Source organism: Anomaloglossus baeobatrachus, chromosome 5 (genome assembly GCF_048569485.1).
Source record: "Anomaloglossus baeobatrachus isolate aAnoBae1 chromosome 5, aAnoBae1.hap1, whole genome shotgun sequence".
Classification (NCBI taxonomy): Eukaryota; Metazoa; Chordata; class Amphibia; order Anura; family Aromobatidae; genus Anomaloglossus; species Anomaloglossus baeobatrachus.
This window is the reverse complement of record NC_134357.1, coordinates 575,192,407-575,210,319: the sequence shown is the minus strand read 5'-3', so window position 1 is coordinate 575,210,319 and position 17,913 is coordinate 575,192,407. Positions and strand designations below refer to the sequence as shown.

The following is a 17,913-nucleotide window of genomic DNA, read 5'->3' as shown; positions in this document are numbered from 1 at the left end:
GTAATCTGCAGGGTCTCTGGGGGCAGCTGAAACCCTGGAGATTTTCCGACACTGGGGGGCAGTATACACTCTTTTTCTTGCCGCTGTTTTAAAACGGCGGATCAGAATAAGTATCCTTTTCTGCCGCCGTTTTAATCCGTAAGGCTGTCATAAAGGGGTTAAAGATCTGGGAAAATAGTTTTCCTTGTCGGATATTCAAGTACTTTTTGTGTCTTTTTTTCGTGATTTCCTCGGCTTCATTTTCATGTTCTTGTCGTCGTCTTTATTGTTTGTTTGATTGATTTTATGACGATGCTGAAGTTGGTTTCTTATTTGGCAATTTTTTTTTATTTATTTACTTATTTTTTTTTACGGTTTTTAGCAACAAAAATAAAAAATGACAACAATATAATCCCCTGCAGTGCGGAGCCCGGATGTGAATACACTGAAAAGCACCAACAAAAATGATAAAACTGGCACAAAAATCAGCATCAAAGTGGCTCCGAAGAGCGCTATGGAAAGGGTTAAATGGCCTTGGGCCACTGATCTATACAGGTAAAACCATAATAATGTGAGAATAGACTGAAATCAGAGAACAATGGCGGCTTTCCCTTTATGATTACTAATTAGTGACATAAACCCATTTACATCAGCCGGAAGAGAACTTTACAGAACAACAGTTACTTATTCAATCTGTAAAATTGGCTATTTACTCACTTTGGTGCCAGTTCTGATGCCCAGAACCCATTTGGGCCGGGCTGGAGTGACCTGAATCAGATGCGAGACATCACAATATAATAGGGGTGTCAGATTAGTGACCCAATGTCATTTAACCCTTTCTCCCATTTTCTGGAAGAGCAGGCACTCCATGTGAGCAGTGACCTGAGAATACTGCACTCACACTCCACGGGTCCAGCCGAGAGCAGTGTGATCTGCAGTAAGCTCATTGTCACTGTGTGCAGGCGGCCGGGTGAGAGGATGAGGAGGGATCGCGGGGACCGGAGCAGCAGCAGGTATCGGGAGACCGGGGAGTGACTTAGCTGGACCTGGGGAGGACGTTTCTGTCACATCTGACATCACATGCAACAGAAATCAGAGGAGGATGAATGCAGCGTGCGGCCACCATCTTAGATTATCAGTATGGGGAGGGGCAATGGGGGGCACTTTGGCCACACGGGTGGGGGGACCGGGGGAGGGGATTTATCTCCCATCTGACATGTCTGATCAAGCAGTGCTGGCTCCTCCCTTTCTAATATGAAAATGTGCCTGATCAAGACCGGAGTAAACTGGTCTGGAACTGGACATGAAGGAGTTAATGATGATGACCCCAAAATAATAGAGACCCTGCACCTACCTCCACCTGCAGAGCCGCACACTAGATATATAATACCCTGCACCTACCTCCACCTGCAGAGCCGCACACTAGATATATAATACCCTGCACCTACCTCCACCTGCAGAGCCGCACACTAGATATATAATACCCTGCACCTACCTCCACCTGCAGAGCCGCACACTAGATATATAATACCCTGCACCTACCTCCACCTGCAGAGCCGCACACTAGATATATAATACCCTGCCCCTACCTCCACCTGCAGAGCCGCACACTAGACATATAATACCCTGCACCTACCTCCACCTGCAGAGCCGCACACTAGATATATAATACCCTGCCCCTACCTCCACCTGCAGAGCCGCACACTAGACATATAATACCCTGCACCTACTTCCACCTGCAGAGCCGCACATTAGATATATAATACCCTGCACACACCTCCACCTGCAGAGCCGCACACTAGATATATAATACCCTGCACCTACCTCCACCTGCAGAGCCGCACACTAGATATATAATACCCTGCACCTACCTCCACCTGCAGAGCCGCACACTAGATATATAATACCCTGCACCTACCTCCACCTGCAGAGCCGCACACTAGATATATAATACCCTGCACCTACCTCCACCTGCAGAGCCGCACACTAGATATATAATACCCTGCACCTACCTCCACCTGCAGAGCCGCACACTAGATATATAATACCCTGCACCTACCTCCACCTGCAGAGCCGCACACTAGATATATAATACCCTGCACCTACCTCCACCTGCAGAGCCGCACACTAGATATATAATACCCTGCACCTACCTCCTCCTGCAGAGCCGCACACTAGATATATAATACCCTGCACCTACCTCCACCTGCAGAGCCGCACACTAGATATATAATACCCTGCACCTACCTCCTCCTGCAGAGCCGCACACTAGATATATAATACCCTGCACCTACCTCCACCTGCAGAGCCGCACACTAGATATATAATAACCTGCACCTACCTCCACCTGCAGAGCCGCACACTAGATATATAATACCCTGCACCTACCTCCACCTGCAGAGCCGCACACTAGATATATAATACCCTGCACCTACCTCCACCTGCAGAGCCGCACACTAGATATATAATACCCTGCACCTACCTCCACCTGCAGAGCCGCACACTAGATATATAATACCCTGCACCTACCTCCACCTGCAGAGCCGCACACTAGATATATAATACCCTGCACCTACCTCCACCTGCAGAGCCGCACACTAGATATATAATACCCTGCACCTACCTCCACCTGCAGAGCCGCACACTAGATATATAATACCCTGCACCTACCTCCACCTGCAGAGCCGCACACTAGATATATAATACCCTGCACCTACCTCCACCTGCAGAGCCGCACACTAGATATATAATACCCTGCACCTACCTCCACCTGCAGAGCCGCACACTAGATATATAATACCCTGCACCTACCTCCACCTGCAGAGCCGCACACTAGATATATAATACCCTGCACCTACCTCCACCTGCAGAGCCGCACACTAGATATATAATAACCTGCACCTACCTCCACCTGCAGAGCCGCACACTAGATATATAATACCCTGCACCTACCTCCACCTGCAGAGCCGCACACTAGATATATAATACCCTGCACCTACCTCCACCTGCAGAGCCGCACACTAGATATATAATACCCTGCACCTACCTCCACCTGCAGAGCCGCACACTAGATATATAATACCCTGCACCTACCTCCACCTGCAGAGCCGCACACTAGATATATAATACCCTGCACCTACCTCCACCTGCAGAGCCGCACACTAGATATATAATACCCTGCACCTACCTCCACCTGCAGAGCCGCACACTAGATATATGGCTGCTCTGTGCTTCCAGGACCTGTGATGATGTCACATGGAGGGGAGGAGTCAGGGTCACATGATCAGCTCCTCAGTGTATGCAGGACTCTGCTGTGCTGGTTGTCATGGTGCTGGATGAGGGGAAGTTTATGTGTGGGGTCAGGAGGGGTTTACAGTGTGGATGGATGTAGCAGAGCCGTGTGTGTACGAGGTGTACAGAGCGGAGCCGTGTGTGTACGAGGTGTACGGAGCGGAGCCGTGTGTGTACGGAGCGGAGCCGTGTGCGTACGAGGTGTACGGAGCGGAGCCGTGTGCGTACGAGGTGTACGGAGCAGAGCCGTGTGTGTACGAGGTGTACGGAGCGGAGCCGCGTGTGTACGAGGTGTACGGAGCGGAGCCGCGTGTGTACGAGGTGTAGGGAGCGGAGCCGCGTGTGTACGAGGTGTACAGAGCGGAGCCCTGTGTGTACGAGGTGTACGGAGCGGAGACGTGTGTGTACGAGGTGTACGGAGCGGAGCCGTATGTTTACGAGGTGTACGGAGCAGAGCCGCGTGTGTACGAGGTGTACGGAGCGGAGCCGCGTGTGTACGAGGTGTAGGGAGCGGAGCCGCGTGTGTACGAGGTGTAGGGAGCAGAGCCGCGTGTGTACGAGGTGTAGGGAGCGGAGCCGCGTGTGTACGAGGTGTAGAGAGCGGAGCCGCGTGTGTACGAGGTGTACGGAGCGGAGCCGCGTGTGTACGAGGTGTACGGAGCGGAGCCGCGTGTGTACGAGGTGTACGGAGCGGAGCCGCGTGTGTACGAGGTGTACGGAGCGGAGCCGCGTGTGTACGAGGTGTATCAGCGGAGCCGCGTGTGTACGAGGTGTACGGAGCGGAGCCGCGTGTGTACGAGGTGTAGGGAGCGGAGCCGCGTGTGTACGAGGTGTAGGGAGCGGAGCCGCGTGTGTACGAGGTGTAGGGAGCGGAGCCGCGTGTGTACGAGGTGTAGGGAGCGGAGCCGCGTGTGTACGAGGTGTATCAGCGGAGCCGCGTGTGTACGAGGTGTACGGAGCGGAGCCGCGTGTGTACGAGGTGTAGGGAGCAGAGCCGCGTGTGTACGAGGTGTAGGGAGCGGAGCCGCGTGTGTACGAGGTGTAGGGAGCGGAGCTGCGTGTGTACGAGGTGTAGGGAGCGGAGCCGCGTGTGTACGAGGTGTAGGGAGCGGAGCCGCGTGTGTACGAGGTGTACGGAGCGGAGCCGCGTGTGTACGAGGGTGTACGGAGCGGAGCCGCGTGTGTACGAGGTGTACGGAGCGGAGCCGCGTGTGTACGAGGTGTACGGAGCGGAGCCGCGTGTGTACGAGGTGTATCAGCGGAGCCGTGTGTGTACGAGGTGTACGGAGCGGAGCCGTGTGTGTACGAGGTGTATGAGCAGAGACGTGTGTATGAGGTGTTCCAATTTTCAATTGTATTTCTAAGTCTTGTCACATAGTCACTCTCTGGCTCTGGAGGCCGCAGACAGGAGACGTCCTGGAGATTACACTCAGGTTACAGAGATATTTAACATTACACAATGCACATATCACATTCCTCTAATAATGGGGACAATCTAGTTATACCTTTATCAATCCATTCTGTGAAATTCCCAAAGTGCTCACAATTCCTGTTCTTCCAGATCAGAGCACAACATAAGTAATAACCTATACTAAAATGGATTTTATTTCTGTCCAACTCTGATCACACATTTTCCCACTCCAAATGTGTCCCCTGTTTGTCCCAGGAGTCGCCAATTCTAGGGGGAGATCGATTGCCGCCTTTCTCTGCACCATGATAGACATTTGGCTCATAGCACAATGTCGGGCAAACACCTTTCAGAAAAGTAAATCATGAAGAAAATCCCTCACAATAACTATTGCACGGACGCTGCAAAGATCTACAGATCTGGAATCTTCAGACTGTAATCCTGATAAATGTAAGTGATTATCAAACAGAAATTATAAGCAGCTCACAACACTCAGGAGCATTGCAAACCTGGAGAGGAGTTTAGAGCTCACTGAGCTTTCTCTGGCTGGGGCCAGTGCTATGGAGGAGGGTGGAGGAGGGGGAAGGTCAGGACCCAGAGGTAGGTAGCTGGGTAACAGAAGAAGAGGTAGAGGGAAAAGTGTCAGGGAGCCCAGTCCTGATCTGGCACAACCTAGTAAATATGCCTGTTTGGCTGATATTAGGAATGAAGGGCCAGGACTAGGGTCACTACAGCAGGACATTGCTACTAGCAACCAGGAAAACAACTGCTGTAGGAAGGAGGAAAATAGGAGTGCAGCAAAGGCCAGACAGATGTTGGTGGTAGGGGGACTCTATAATTAGGCGGACAGACAGGGTCATCTGTCGCCGAAACCGTGAATGCACACACACACAGTGTGTTGTCTGCCGGGTGCTCGGGTTCGGCATATTGCGGGTCGGATAGACAGATTGCTGGGTGGGGCTGGGGAAAACCCAGCTGTCATGGTGCACATTGGTACTAATGACAAAGTTAGAGGCAGGTGGAAGGTCCTTAAAAATGATTACAGGGAACTAGGAGAGAAGCTGAAGTCCAGGACCTCCAAGGTGGTGTTTTCAGAAATACTACCGGTGCCACGAGCGTCACTAGAAAGACAGCGGGAGCTTAGGGAGATAAATACGTGGCTTAGAAATTGGTGCAGGAAGGAAGGGTTCATGGAGAACTGGGCTGACTTCTCAGTCGGCTACAGGCTCTACAGTAGGGACGGGCTGCACCTCAATGGGGAAGGTGCAGCTGTGCTGGGGGAGAAAATGGTCAGACGGATGGAGGAGCTTTTAAACTAGGATCTGGGGGGATGGAGGGTAGTGAAGCAAAAAAGGGGATATATAGAGCAGATAGAGACAGGGAGACAGTACGGGTCAATGAAAGATTAGGGGGGATGGGACATGCAAGGAACGTAGGGAGGCTAGGAGTAATGAAGGTGTTAATAGGATTAAATGTCTACTGGCAAATGCAAGAAGTCTTGCAAACAAAATGAATGAATTGGAGACTCTTAAGTCAACTAGATTATGATGGGCATTACAGAAATCTGGCTGAATGAAAGCCATGACTGGGTGATAAACATACAGGGTTATAGTACATTTAGGAGGGACAGGAAAGACAAAAAAGGTGGTGGGGTGTGTATATTTATCAAATCTAACCTAAAACCTGTGTTGAATGATGACATTGGGAGGAACTGCAATAATGTAGAGTCAGTATGGGTAAATGTACATGGGGTGGGGAATAATGGAAAAATGCTAATTGGAGTTTGCTATAAGCCTCCTAACATACCTGAACAGGTAGAGGGTGAAATGCTGGAACAAATTGAAAAGGCAGCTAATAATAATAATCGGGTTCTTATTATGGGGGATTACTACTATCCAGACATACAATGAGACATAGAATCTTCTGGTTGTGCTAAAAGCTGTAAATTCTTATCTACCATTCAAGACCGTTTCCTCTCTCAGATGGCAGATGAACCGACAAGGGGAGATAATTTGCTAGATCTGGTCCTGTCAAATAGACCGGATACAATTTCAGATCTACAGGTCCGGGAGTACTTGGGCACCAGTGATCATAATATGGTAAGCTTCAACGTAATATTCAATAGAACATTTCAAGGGGGAAATGCTAAAACCTGGAATTTTAGGAAAGCTGATTTCAACAAATTAAGGGAAGAGCTTAAATGTGTAGATTGGGACAAAGTCATGGTAACTGGGAATACTGAACATAAATGGGGAAAGTTTAACTAATACCCTCTGGTAATAAAATGTCCCCGGAATAAAAAGAAACCACTATGGATAAATAAGACTGTACAAAGAATAATAAAACAAAAACAAAGGGCGTTTAAAATCTTGAAGGCTGAGAATACAGAAATAGCATCTCAGGAGTATAAAGATATCAATAGGAAATGTAAAAAAGAAATCAAACAAGCAAAACTAGCTACTGAAACAAAAATCGCCAATGACATTACAATAAATCCCAAAATCTTTTATAAATACATTAATGCCAAAAGGAAAACAAAGGATAGTATTGGCCCCTTAAAATATAATAACAAGTTAGTTATAGAGGACAAACAAAAGCCTGAGATATTAAATAGGCATTTCTCATCTGTGTTCACCAAGGAACTGACTGTACCAGGGATCATTCAACAAGTGAAAAATGAAAGTTCACCACCCGATATAATTAATCTAACACAAGAAGTACGCCTACGTCTGAGTAAATTAAACATTGACAAATCCCCAGGGCCAGATGGCATTCATCCACGAATATTGAGGGAACTGAGCTCCGTAATTGACAGACCGCTGTATCTCATCTTTTTAGACTCGCTTGTAACAGGGTTGGTGCCTCAGGATTGGAGGATTGCTGTTGTGGTACCGATATTTAAGAAAGGTAAGAGGATAGATCCAGGCAACTACCGTCCAGTAAGCCTGACATCAGTAGTATGCAAAGTTTTTGAGGGCATTTTAAGGGATGACATGCAAAAATATCTTGCAGAAAATAATATAATAACTGACAGACAGCATGGATTCATGAAAGATAAATCGTGTCTAACCAACCTGTTGGGGTTCTATGAGGGGGTAAGTGCAAACCTGGATATTGGTAATGCAGCTGATGTGATTTATTTGGACTTTGCAAAGGCATTTGATACTGTACCACACAATAGCCTTATATTAGAGCTCCAGAAGAAAGGACTAGAGGAAACTATATGCAACTGGGTAAGGAATTGGCTAAAAGATAGGAAACAAAGAGTAGTCATAAATGGTAAATTCTCTAAATGGGCTACAGTCAGTAGTTGGGTGCGGCAGAGATCTGTGCTAGGACCAATTCTTTTTAATCTCTTTATTAATGACCTTGTTGATGGGATCGATAGTAAATTGTCAGTCTTTGCTGATGACACCAAACTATGTAGGATATTAAAAACTGACCTTGATAGTACAATATTACAAAAAGATCTGGATAAGATGTCAGAATGGGCAGATACTTGGCAAATGAGATTTAATGTTGATAAATGTAAAGTAATGCACCTAGGACGGAGTAATCCTATAACTTCGTATACATTAAATGGAAGTAAACTTGGGACTACAGAACAGGAGAAGGACTTGGGTATTCTCATTACAAATAAGCTGAGCAGCAGCACTCAATGTCAAGCAGCAGCTGCAAAAGCAAACAAGATTCTAGGGTATATAACCACAAAAGACCATATGGGACGGTGTATAACCTTAAAATCTCAATTTTATTATATTAAATATAAAATGTCATTTAACAACCATATGTGTCAACCATGGAGTCATCAGAAATATCACACTGGACATATCATTATGCCAAAATTATTACAGTAATAACCAGCTGCCTAATTACATAACCAGTATCTAACCCAATAACAGTTATAATCATTCTATGCAATTTATACATTTATATAGAATATGTGGTGTTAGCAAAATTTGCCCCCACTGGATGCTTCCATTAGAGCAATATTTAAGTACCCCAGCAATGTCTATTGCAATTCTATGTTTAGTGTTATGGGCTCAGCGTTTAACATAAGGGTACTCCCCCCTGCACCAGTCGCTGAATCACCTGTTATTGAGGATCTAAATGCAGCGTTTTACTGACCTGAATGCTGTAATGGTGGGCCTGAATGTCCTTTATCCCGACGCACGTTTCCCACTTCTTCAGGTGACGTGTGTAGGCATCTTTGAAAAGTGCGCCTTTTTATTGCGATACATGTGACTCAGAATTGATGTCACTTGTGTAGTGACGTGTATGTGGCCATTCCCTGTTATTGACACGAGAACGCCTGAACTTCCGGGTGCAACCTAGCCTCCTCCAAGTTCCGGTGGTTGGAACGCAAGCTGTGTACCAGCCACCTCAGTATTGTTACCGTGGTGACTGAGCTCTCACATGCGCTACAAAGTTGCCGTAATAATGGAGTCGGCGCCCGGTTAGCCAGGTGAACCCGCGTACAAGGGAGTCATTTGTTTGTATATATTAAAGTCAAAAACCGTCAGAAATTCGGGTGATAATCCCCTAATTGGTGTTATAACAAGATTACTTGGGGACTCAAAAACAATACCACTGAATATAGTTTATAATCATAAAGATATAAAATTATAATTGTTATATAATTTTTGTACCATATAGCAAATTGGAATTACGCTGATGTCATTATACAAGGGCTGTTGAAGGATGGGAGAGAAAAGGGGAGAAGTGATGGAGTGAGGGGGAAGGGAGGGGGGAGAGGAGAGGAGGGAGAGTGAGAGGGGGAGAGGAAGGGGAGGAAAAGGGAGGGGGGGGTGGGGGTTGGAGGGGGGAAGAAGGAGGAAGGGGGAGGAAAGGGGACAGTACTGTGAGGGAGGAGGGACGGTGTCTGGGGGATGGGTGGGGGGCGGTGGGGTAATGGGGGGAGGGGGTGAGGGTAGGAAGGGGGGATGGGGGTTGTTCCAGTGACCTCTATACTCTGTGATTTACCCAGTAAGAATTCTATCCTATTTATCCTTAAGGCTATTATTGTCCCCCTATTGTTATACCTCATAACCTATATTCATTTTTATGTTTACGATATTTAACCCCTTCAGCCCCCGGGCACTTTCCGTTTTTGCGATTTGTTTTTTGCTCCCCTTCTTCCGAGAGGCGTAACGTTTTTATTTTTCCATCAATCTTGCCATATGAGGGCTTGTTTTTTGCGGGACGAGTTGTACTTTTAAATGAAACCATAAGTTTTACCATATAGTGTACTGGGAAAACGGCAAAAAAATTCCAAGTGCGGAAAAATTGCAAAAAAAGTGGGATTGTACAATAGTTTTTGGGATCTTTTATTCACCGTGTTCACTATATGGTAAAACTGATGTGTGGGTATGATGCCTCAGGTCGGTGCGAGTTTGTAGACACCAAACATGTATAGGTTTACTTGTATCTAAGGGGTTAAAAAAAATTCACAAGCTTGTCCAAAAAACGTGGCGCACGTTTTGCGCCATTTTCCAAAACCCGTAGCGTTCTCATTTTTCAGGATCTGAGGCTCAGTGATGGCTTATTTTTTGCGTCTCGACCTGACGTTCTTAACGGTACCATTTTTGCGCAGATGCTACGTTTTGATCGCCTGTTATTGCATTTTGCGCAAAATTTGCGGCGACCAAAAAACGTAATTTTGGCGTTTGGAATTTTTTTGCCACTACGCCGTTTACTGATCAGATTCATTGATTTTATATTTTGATAGATCGGGCATTTCTGAACGTGGCGATACCAAATATGTGTGTATTTTTTATTTTTTTAACCCTTTAATTTTCAATGGGGTGAAAGGGGGGTGATTTGAACTTTTAGGTTTTTTTATTTTTTTTTTTAATTTTTTAAAACTTTTTTTTTACTTTTTTTTTTTTTATTAAACTTTTAAACATAACAGAAAGGGAAGCAATAACTTGTTCAAAGAATTAGACAGTGTACATGACATTGATATGCTCAACATTCGAGCAGTGTACCTTGCAGATTACTATAGTGGTAGTTACAACCTTTTTAATTTAAGCTATATGAGAAAAAAGGAAAAGAAGACATGTACACAAAGAGACAATGAACAATGAGTGAGAATGTGAACCACTCCACATTTATGCCTCTGTGATGGTATCAGCCACCGATTCCATATAATGCACATTAAGTAATTGCTGATGTCCCTAAAGCCCCCAATGTCCCCCCCAGGTCTTCCAGACAGTACCATTCCGTATGGCGAAAAGGACTGACTATTTTCAGAATTTCCTGAGGACTATAGTGGAACCCTATAAACTGTTTCCACAACGGAAAAACTTTCCCTGCTGATTTTTCTTTGCTCCTTTCAGCTTCTAGCAATTCCAGCCCTAATAATTGTTTCATTTGAGATATTATTGATCCCATTGATGGAATATTTGGTTTAAGCCACTCGCTAAAAAGATTTCGTAAAGCCACAATTAAAAATGTGTGAATATTTCTAGGGATCTTCACTTTGTCTATCCCAAGTTGAGATTCAGATTCAGGGGGACGAAGCTGATGGAAGAGCAAAGCCTGTGGCGATTGTGGAAGTTTTGTTCCCAACATGCCTGGATCTGGTCTCTTATTAGCTTCCAGTAAGTTACTACTTCTGTGCATTCCCACACCCCGTGCCAAAGGTTTGTAAAGGGCACCTTGCATTTAGGACATGCTGTAATTCTGTCAGGGCAGCTATGGGAAGGCGGGATGTTAAATCCATACAGCGCTGTGTGCATGAGTTTAAAATAAGTCTCCCTCCATCTCTCACACAAGATGGATTTTCTCACCCGTTCCCACCCTTGCAGTATTGTCTCAGCTATATCCAGATCTCCAGTCCACCTCTCCCATGTCCTGAACAGTTTACTGTGTCTTGCTTTCAAAAATTTGTGTCTTATGTTACCATACAGTGAGGAAATGCTCACCATCTGGGTGCATTGGCCAATAATTTCATCTAGGGCATGAGAGGTAGCTTCCTTTTCTAACTGTCTGAGTCTGGATTGACAGAAAAAAAATAAGAAATAACGTTTGGAACTCCATTCTATGTCTGAACTGGGTGCAAAAACCTAAAAAAACATCACTATGGGGAGATAAGGTATGCACACCAGTGACTATGTAAGGGGAATACATGGAATAGCAGAAACTGCTGTGTGAATACTGACATGAAAAATTGAATAGCTATATGTAAGAATGAAATGTGAAAAATGGAACCTGCATTACTGCCATGAATATATGAATAAAGAGAAATCTAGCTACTGAATTGATCAATGCAATAGAGCCCCAACACTACGCCAAAGTATTTCTCTACGTTGGGGTCCCTAGCTTGTGTGTGTCCTCTCATGCAGTTAAAAAACTTACCGTGTATGGGAAGCTGAGACCCAGGCTATATATACGATGTGGATTGGCAATAGGTGTGTATGGGGAGGGTTCACAAACGAAAAACTACTAACAAATAAGAAATAACGTTTGGAACTCCATTCTATGTCTGAACTGGGTGCAAAAACCTAAAAAAACATCACTATGGGGAGATAAGGTATGCACACCAGTGACTATGTAAGGGGAATACATGGAATAGCAGAAACTGCTGTGTGAATACTGACATGAAAAATTCAATAGCTATATGTTGGGGCTCTATTGCATTGATCAATTCAGTAGCTAAATTTCTCTTTATTCATATATTCATGGCAGTAATGCAGGTTCCATTTTTCACATTTCATTCTTACATATAGCTATTGAATTTTTCATGTCAGTATTCACACAGCAGTTTCTGCTATTCCATGTATTCCCCTTACATAGTCACTGGTGTGCATACCTTATCTCCCCATATGGATTGACAGAAAGACCGGAGCTGCAGGACCTGCATGAAATGCTTACTATGTATCTGAAATTTGAGCATGATTTCTTGTGGAGACATCCATTTTTTATCCTCTAAACTCATAATACTCCCCGCCTTCCGTAAATGGTCACTTGTCTGTCCAATTACCGCCCTGACCTCTGCTCCCTAGGGGAATTTGGGGTGGCCAAATATTGGCATATGTTTAGAGATCAAGAAGGGGAGTTGGAAAGCTTTCCTTACTATTTTCCAGCACATTATAGTGTCCCTTAGTAGAAAGGAGGATTTTACTGACTGTGGCAGTTTGGCTTGTTTAGTGTGGATAAGAGCGGTTAGGTCCCAGGGGGCGGCTAACTGTCGTTCTATATGTGTGTTTGAGTAACAACTCGTGTCGTGCATCCAATCCAGCATATGCCTGAACAAAGAGGCGATATTGTAAGCCCGTATGTTTGGGAAATTAACCCCTCTTTCATTTCTTGATAGCATCAATTTTTCTACAGCAATTCTGGGTCTTTTACCTGTCCAAATAAAGTGTGTAAAGGCCTTCTTCAATTTGTTTATGTCTGAGTGTTTTAAAATCAGGGGTAGGGTTTGCAAGGGGTATAGGAGTCTGGCAAAGCTAATCATTTTGATCAAATGACATCTACCCAGAAGGGATGTTGGTAAGTGATGCCACCTTTGCAATTCCTCCAATATTTTACCTATCAGGGGGGTATAGTTTAGTGAGTATAATTGATCTGGTCGCCTCCCTATCTTTATACCCAAATACGATATATGTGACTTTGAGACACAGAGCTCCAAACCCAGCTTCCTCCAGTGCTCCGGGGGTGTTTTTTCTCCTAGTTCTAAAAGTTCGCTTTTGTTAATATTGATCTTGTAGCCCGAGTATTCCCCAAATTTCTGAATAAAATCAAAAATATCTCTTAACTGTGCTAGTGGTCGTGACAGGAACAATATGACATCATCTGCAAAAAGAGCAATTTTGACTATATCCTTGCCTACTTTAATTCCGTCAAATAGATCAGTCTCCTCCACATATCTAGCAAAGGGTTCCATGGCCAGGTTAAATAGCAATGGTGACATTGGACAGCCCTGTCTGGTCCCTTTGTGTAGGTGAAAAGGAGCAGAGAGGAATCCAGGAGTATGTATTCTGGCTGTAGGGCTGTTGTATACCCCGTCCAAGTATGTTCTAAATTTGCCTTTTAAATTGAAAGTGTCCAGTGTCGCCCCCAACCATTCCCAACTGACATTATCAAATGCTTTCTCTGCATCTAGAGTTAGGAGAGCTGGTCTGTCACCTGAGTGTTGCTGTCGTCCCACCACATCCAACACTGTCAAAACCTTCCTTATGTTCTTAACTGCAGCCCTCCCTTTAACAAACCCCACCTGAGCCGGTTTCACCAACTGAGGAAGCACCCCTGCCAAACGCTCAGCCATTATTTTAGACATAATTTTTTGGTCTAGGTCAATTAGTGAAATAGGTCTGTAGGAGCCTGCCTCTAGGGGGTCCTTTCCTTGTTTCGGTATTACTTTGATGTACGTCTCTTTGGATCTGACTGGAATGTCCCCTGTTGTCAAAATAGTGTTGTAATAAGTGGTCAATGTCGGGGAAATCTGTTCTTTAAGTGCCTTATAAAACTCCCCACTATACCCATCAGGACCGGGTGCCTTCCCATTCTGAAGATGACTAATAGTTTGCTTTACCTCCTCTTCCTTAATATCCGCATTAATTACATCCAACTGCTCCTGTGAAAGTTTTGGGAGAGATAAATGTTGGAGGAAGGATCTGCCCTCTGTTATGTTGGTGTGTGAGGATTTATATAGGTCTTTATAAAAGTCTTGTAGTATGGCATTTATGTTTTTGGGATCGGAAGTTACCTTTCCTTGTCTATCTTTTATTCTCACTATGGGAGATACTTGAGAGTGCCCCTTCACTAATCTCGCCAATAATTTACCCGCCTTGTTACCATATCTGAGCAATTCAACTTCTTGTCTAGTTCGATACATCTGCTCCCTTCTGTCCAACCACATCTCAAACTCTTGTTTGACCAGTTTCCAATGTTCTCTATTTTGAGCTGAGGGATTCTGCAAGAACTCCGTGTAAGCTTGTCTGAGTTTTGCACTTGATTCAGAATACCCCTCCTTCACCTTTTTCTTGAGGGAAGAGACATACATTAAAATTCTGCCTCTCAGCACAGTCTTTGCCGTATTCCAAAACAGAGCAGTTTGATCTATGTGTTCTCTGTTGTCAAATATAAACTCCTCCCACCAGCAGCGCAATTTGTCATTAAATCCCTCATCCTTCGTAAGGAAGGCTGGAAACCTCCATATAAAGTCTGTCCCCCTGACCACCTTGTCCGTCAGTTCCATACCCACTGGGGCATGGTCTGATATGACCAAATCATATATTTCAACCGATTTCAGTCTATTCAATAAACTCTCAGAGGTCAAAAGATAATCGATCCTTGACCAGGATTGGTGGACATGGGAAAAATGAGTAAACTCTCTAGCGTCAGGATGTAGCCAGCGCCAGACATCCCTCAACCCAGTCTGGTTAAGAAGAGAAGGGAGTGCATTTTCTTCTCTATGAGGGGCCCTGCTCTGGCTCCTTCTGTCCTCATCTATTTTATGTACTGTGTTAAAGTCACCACCGGTGATTATCAGAGGTGAATTGTCAAGAATAATCTTCCTTTCTATATCTTCAAAGAAGGATTTATTTGAACTATTAGGACCATAGATGTTTTGTATAGAATAGGTTTCTCCCCCATGATCTATAATGACCCGAAACCACCTCCCCTGGTCGTCACACTCCTGGGACAATAGCTGAAAAGCAAAATTCCGGTGGAATAAGATCACTACCCCTGCATGTCTCCCCTGTGCTGCCGAACCCACTACAGTCCCAACCCAGAATCTTTTAAGTCTGAAAAAATCTTCTTTTCCCAAATGAGTTTCCTGAAGAAGAACGATATCTGGGGAGAATCGTTTGAGGTGTCTCAATACCTTAGATCTTTTATTCGGGGACCTCAGGCCCTTTACATTCCAGGAAATGATAATCATAAGGGTCCCTGTGGAATCTATTTACTGCTTTTTACTGGTCGCTTGTGGAGGTGTTGCACAGCACTCTGAGTCTCTCAGTGACTCTTAAAAGAAAGAAGAAGATGTTAGAAGAAGAAACAAAAACCTAGAAAAACACAGCAAAGCAATCAACACTTAGTCAACAGTAACTTTAAATTCGTAGTGCACTGTAGTGTGTTCCCAATTCTACACACCACCAAAAGTGCTCTGGACTTCACTTTTTTCTGAAGATGAGTGTGCTTGGTTACACAATCATAATAAAGAAGCTCATCTTGCACCATAGGAAATAGATACAAAAGAATACCAGGGTGCCGTCCATATCTCTTACTTACACCCACCCAATTTGACCAAGTCGGTTATTTCGTTACTTCCCTCGCCGAACCACAGGATACATCCCCAAGGAAGGAGGGTATAGATTGTGTGGACAAGCATCCCCCGGCTCGGCGAGTCACCCATGTCCCAAGGCAGCCCATAATCCTCCCCCACTAGATCCCTGCCAACCTTTGCTCACAAAGATAGTTTGTTCAATAACTTGATATCCCCACCAAGACACTGCGGCATAACTCCAGTCTATTAAAAGGAAAAGTAGGTAAGAGGGTGAATCAAGGCATCAGACAGACTGTCACTGAGGTTTTTCATCTTCTGTGGTCCGTAGATCTCTGAGATTTCGGTGACTGTTGCCGTTCGTCCCCCTTCCGATCTCTTCTTCTCTCTGCAATTTTTGCCGATTGTAATATTTTTTCCATGTCTCTTTCTGCATCCTTTGCCGAGTTGTAAACAATACTGTTGCCATCCTTTTGAAAAATCCTCAGCAGGGCCGGATACTGAAGCGTAAAACTTCTTTTGGCTTGAAATAGGGAGACACAAATCTTGCTAAAGGCTCTTCTTCGCTTGGCCACGTCTGCAGAGTAATCCTCGAATAAGAGGAGCCTCATACCTCTTATGATCAGTGGTTGAGTTTGCTGTCTATAAGCCCTTATGATGTCAAATTTATCGTTATAGTCTAGAAATTTCATAATCACTTGGCGTGGTCTTATTGCCTGATCTCCGGATTCTCGATTATGGGAACGAAGGTCTGGGCCCACCCTGTGAGCTCTTTCAACTCTACATCCTCTGTTGATTCCCAAGGCTGTCGGCAGATCCCTTTCACACAAGCGTTGCAGTTCGACAGTCGGGACCGCTTCAGATAGCCCCACTAATCTTAGGCTATGTTCACACTAGAAAAATGATTTTTCTTAAGAAATTTCTTAAGAAATTTCTTAAGAGTGAAGGATTAGTGCACCTGCGTTAAAAAACGCATCAAAAACGCACCTGCGTTTTTGCCGCGTTTTCGGTGCGTTTATGGTGCGTTTTTGGTGCGTTTTTACCGCTGGTTGCTCCCTGCGTTATTGTGCCAATTATCTATGGCAAAAAACGCAGTTAGCTGCAGAAAAGAAGTGACATGCTCATTCTTTTTCTTAAGAAAATCTACTGAAAGAATTTTCTTAAGAAAAAAACGCAGTGTGCGCACAGCTAATTTTTTTTGCCATAGGTTTTGCTGGGGAATGTCTGCAGAAAGGTTACAAGAATTTCTCAAGAAATTTCTGCAGCAAAAACGGACCCAAAACGCAGGTAAAAAACGCAGTGTGTGAACATAGCCTTAGATTGCTGCGTCTGGATCTATTTTCGAGATCTTCAACTTTGTCTGTTAGTCGTTTTGTCTCTGCAACAGTTTCTTCCAGCTGTGAGGACATTTGTTTATTTTCCTCCTCCAGAGATGACACCCTCTGCTGCAGCTCCTCTATCTGTCCTTTATGTTTGTTTAGTTCTCCCCGAAAGTTATGGAGGGCATTCTGGATAGCTTGCTCCAAGGTTTTCTGAATCCCTGGCATGATGTTGGCTGTGACCTCCGCCGCCATATTTTTGTAGTCTATCGTTTGCGGTTGCTGGGCATCCTCCCTGCTGCCATCATTAGGATTGTTTATTGAGTCATCACTGAAGGCACTGTGGAGCGATTGAGCTACATCTGCAAGGACTTGTTCCTCCAAAGGGCTTGATGCCATGTCTCCCTCCCTTTTGCTGCCTGCTCTGACCTCTGCTTGGCGATAATGGTCTGTTTTTTGCTCGCTACGTAGAAGGTAGCGATCCATAGGTCGCTGGTCCGCTGGCTGGGAGAAAAGTTCCTCTTTATCAGGAGGGGAATACCCAGTTGAAAATTGAGGATCCTGTTTTAGGATTTATTTATTTACTTCCAGTCCTCTTACCGTGTTTCCCCGAAAGTAAGACCCTGTCTTACATTAATTTTACCCCAAAAAGTCCCACCCTGTCTTACTTTCGGGGGAGGTCT

General features: G+C 44.8%; 1 protein-coding gene across 1 annotated transcript in view; it reads right to left on the bottom strand.

Annotated features, from left to right (window-relative positions):
• Positions 1 to 17,629, bottom strand: part of LOC142313091 (uncharacterized) — a 340,618-nt gene extending 322,989 nt beyond the window's left edge. Inside the window, 4 exon segments of the mRNA XM_075352078.1 lie at positions 13,899 to 15,234; positions 15,595 to 15,652; positions 16,372 to 16,804; positions 17,267 to 17,629. Coding sequence (XP_075208193.1) covers positions 13,899 to 15,234; positions 15,595 to 15,652; positions 16,372 to 16,804; positions 17,267 to 17,629 — 2,190 coding nt within the window.
• Positions 17,630 to 17,913: the final 284 nt, after the last annotated feature.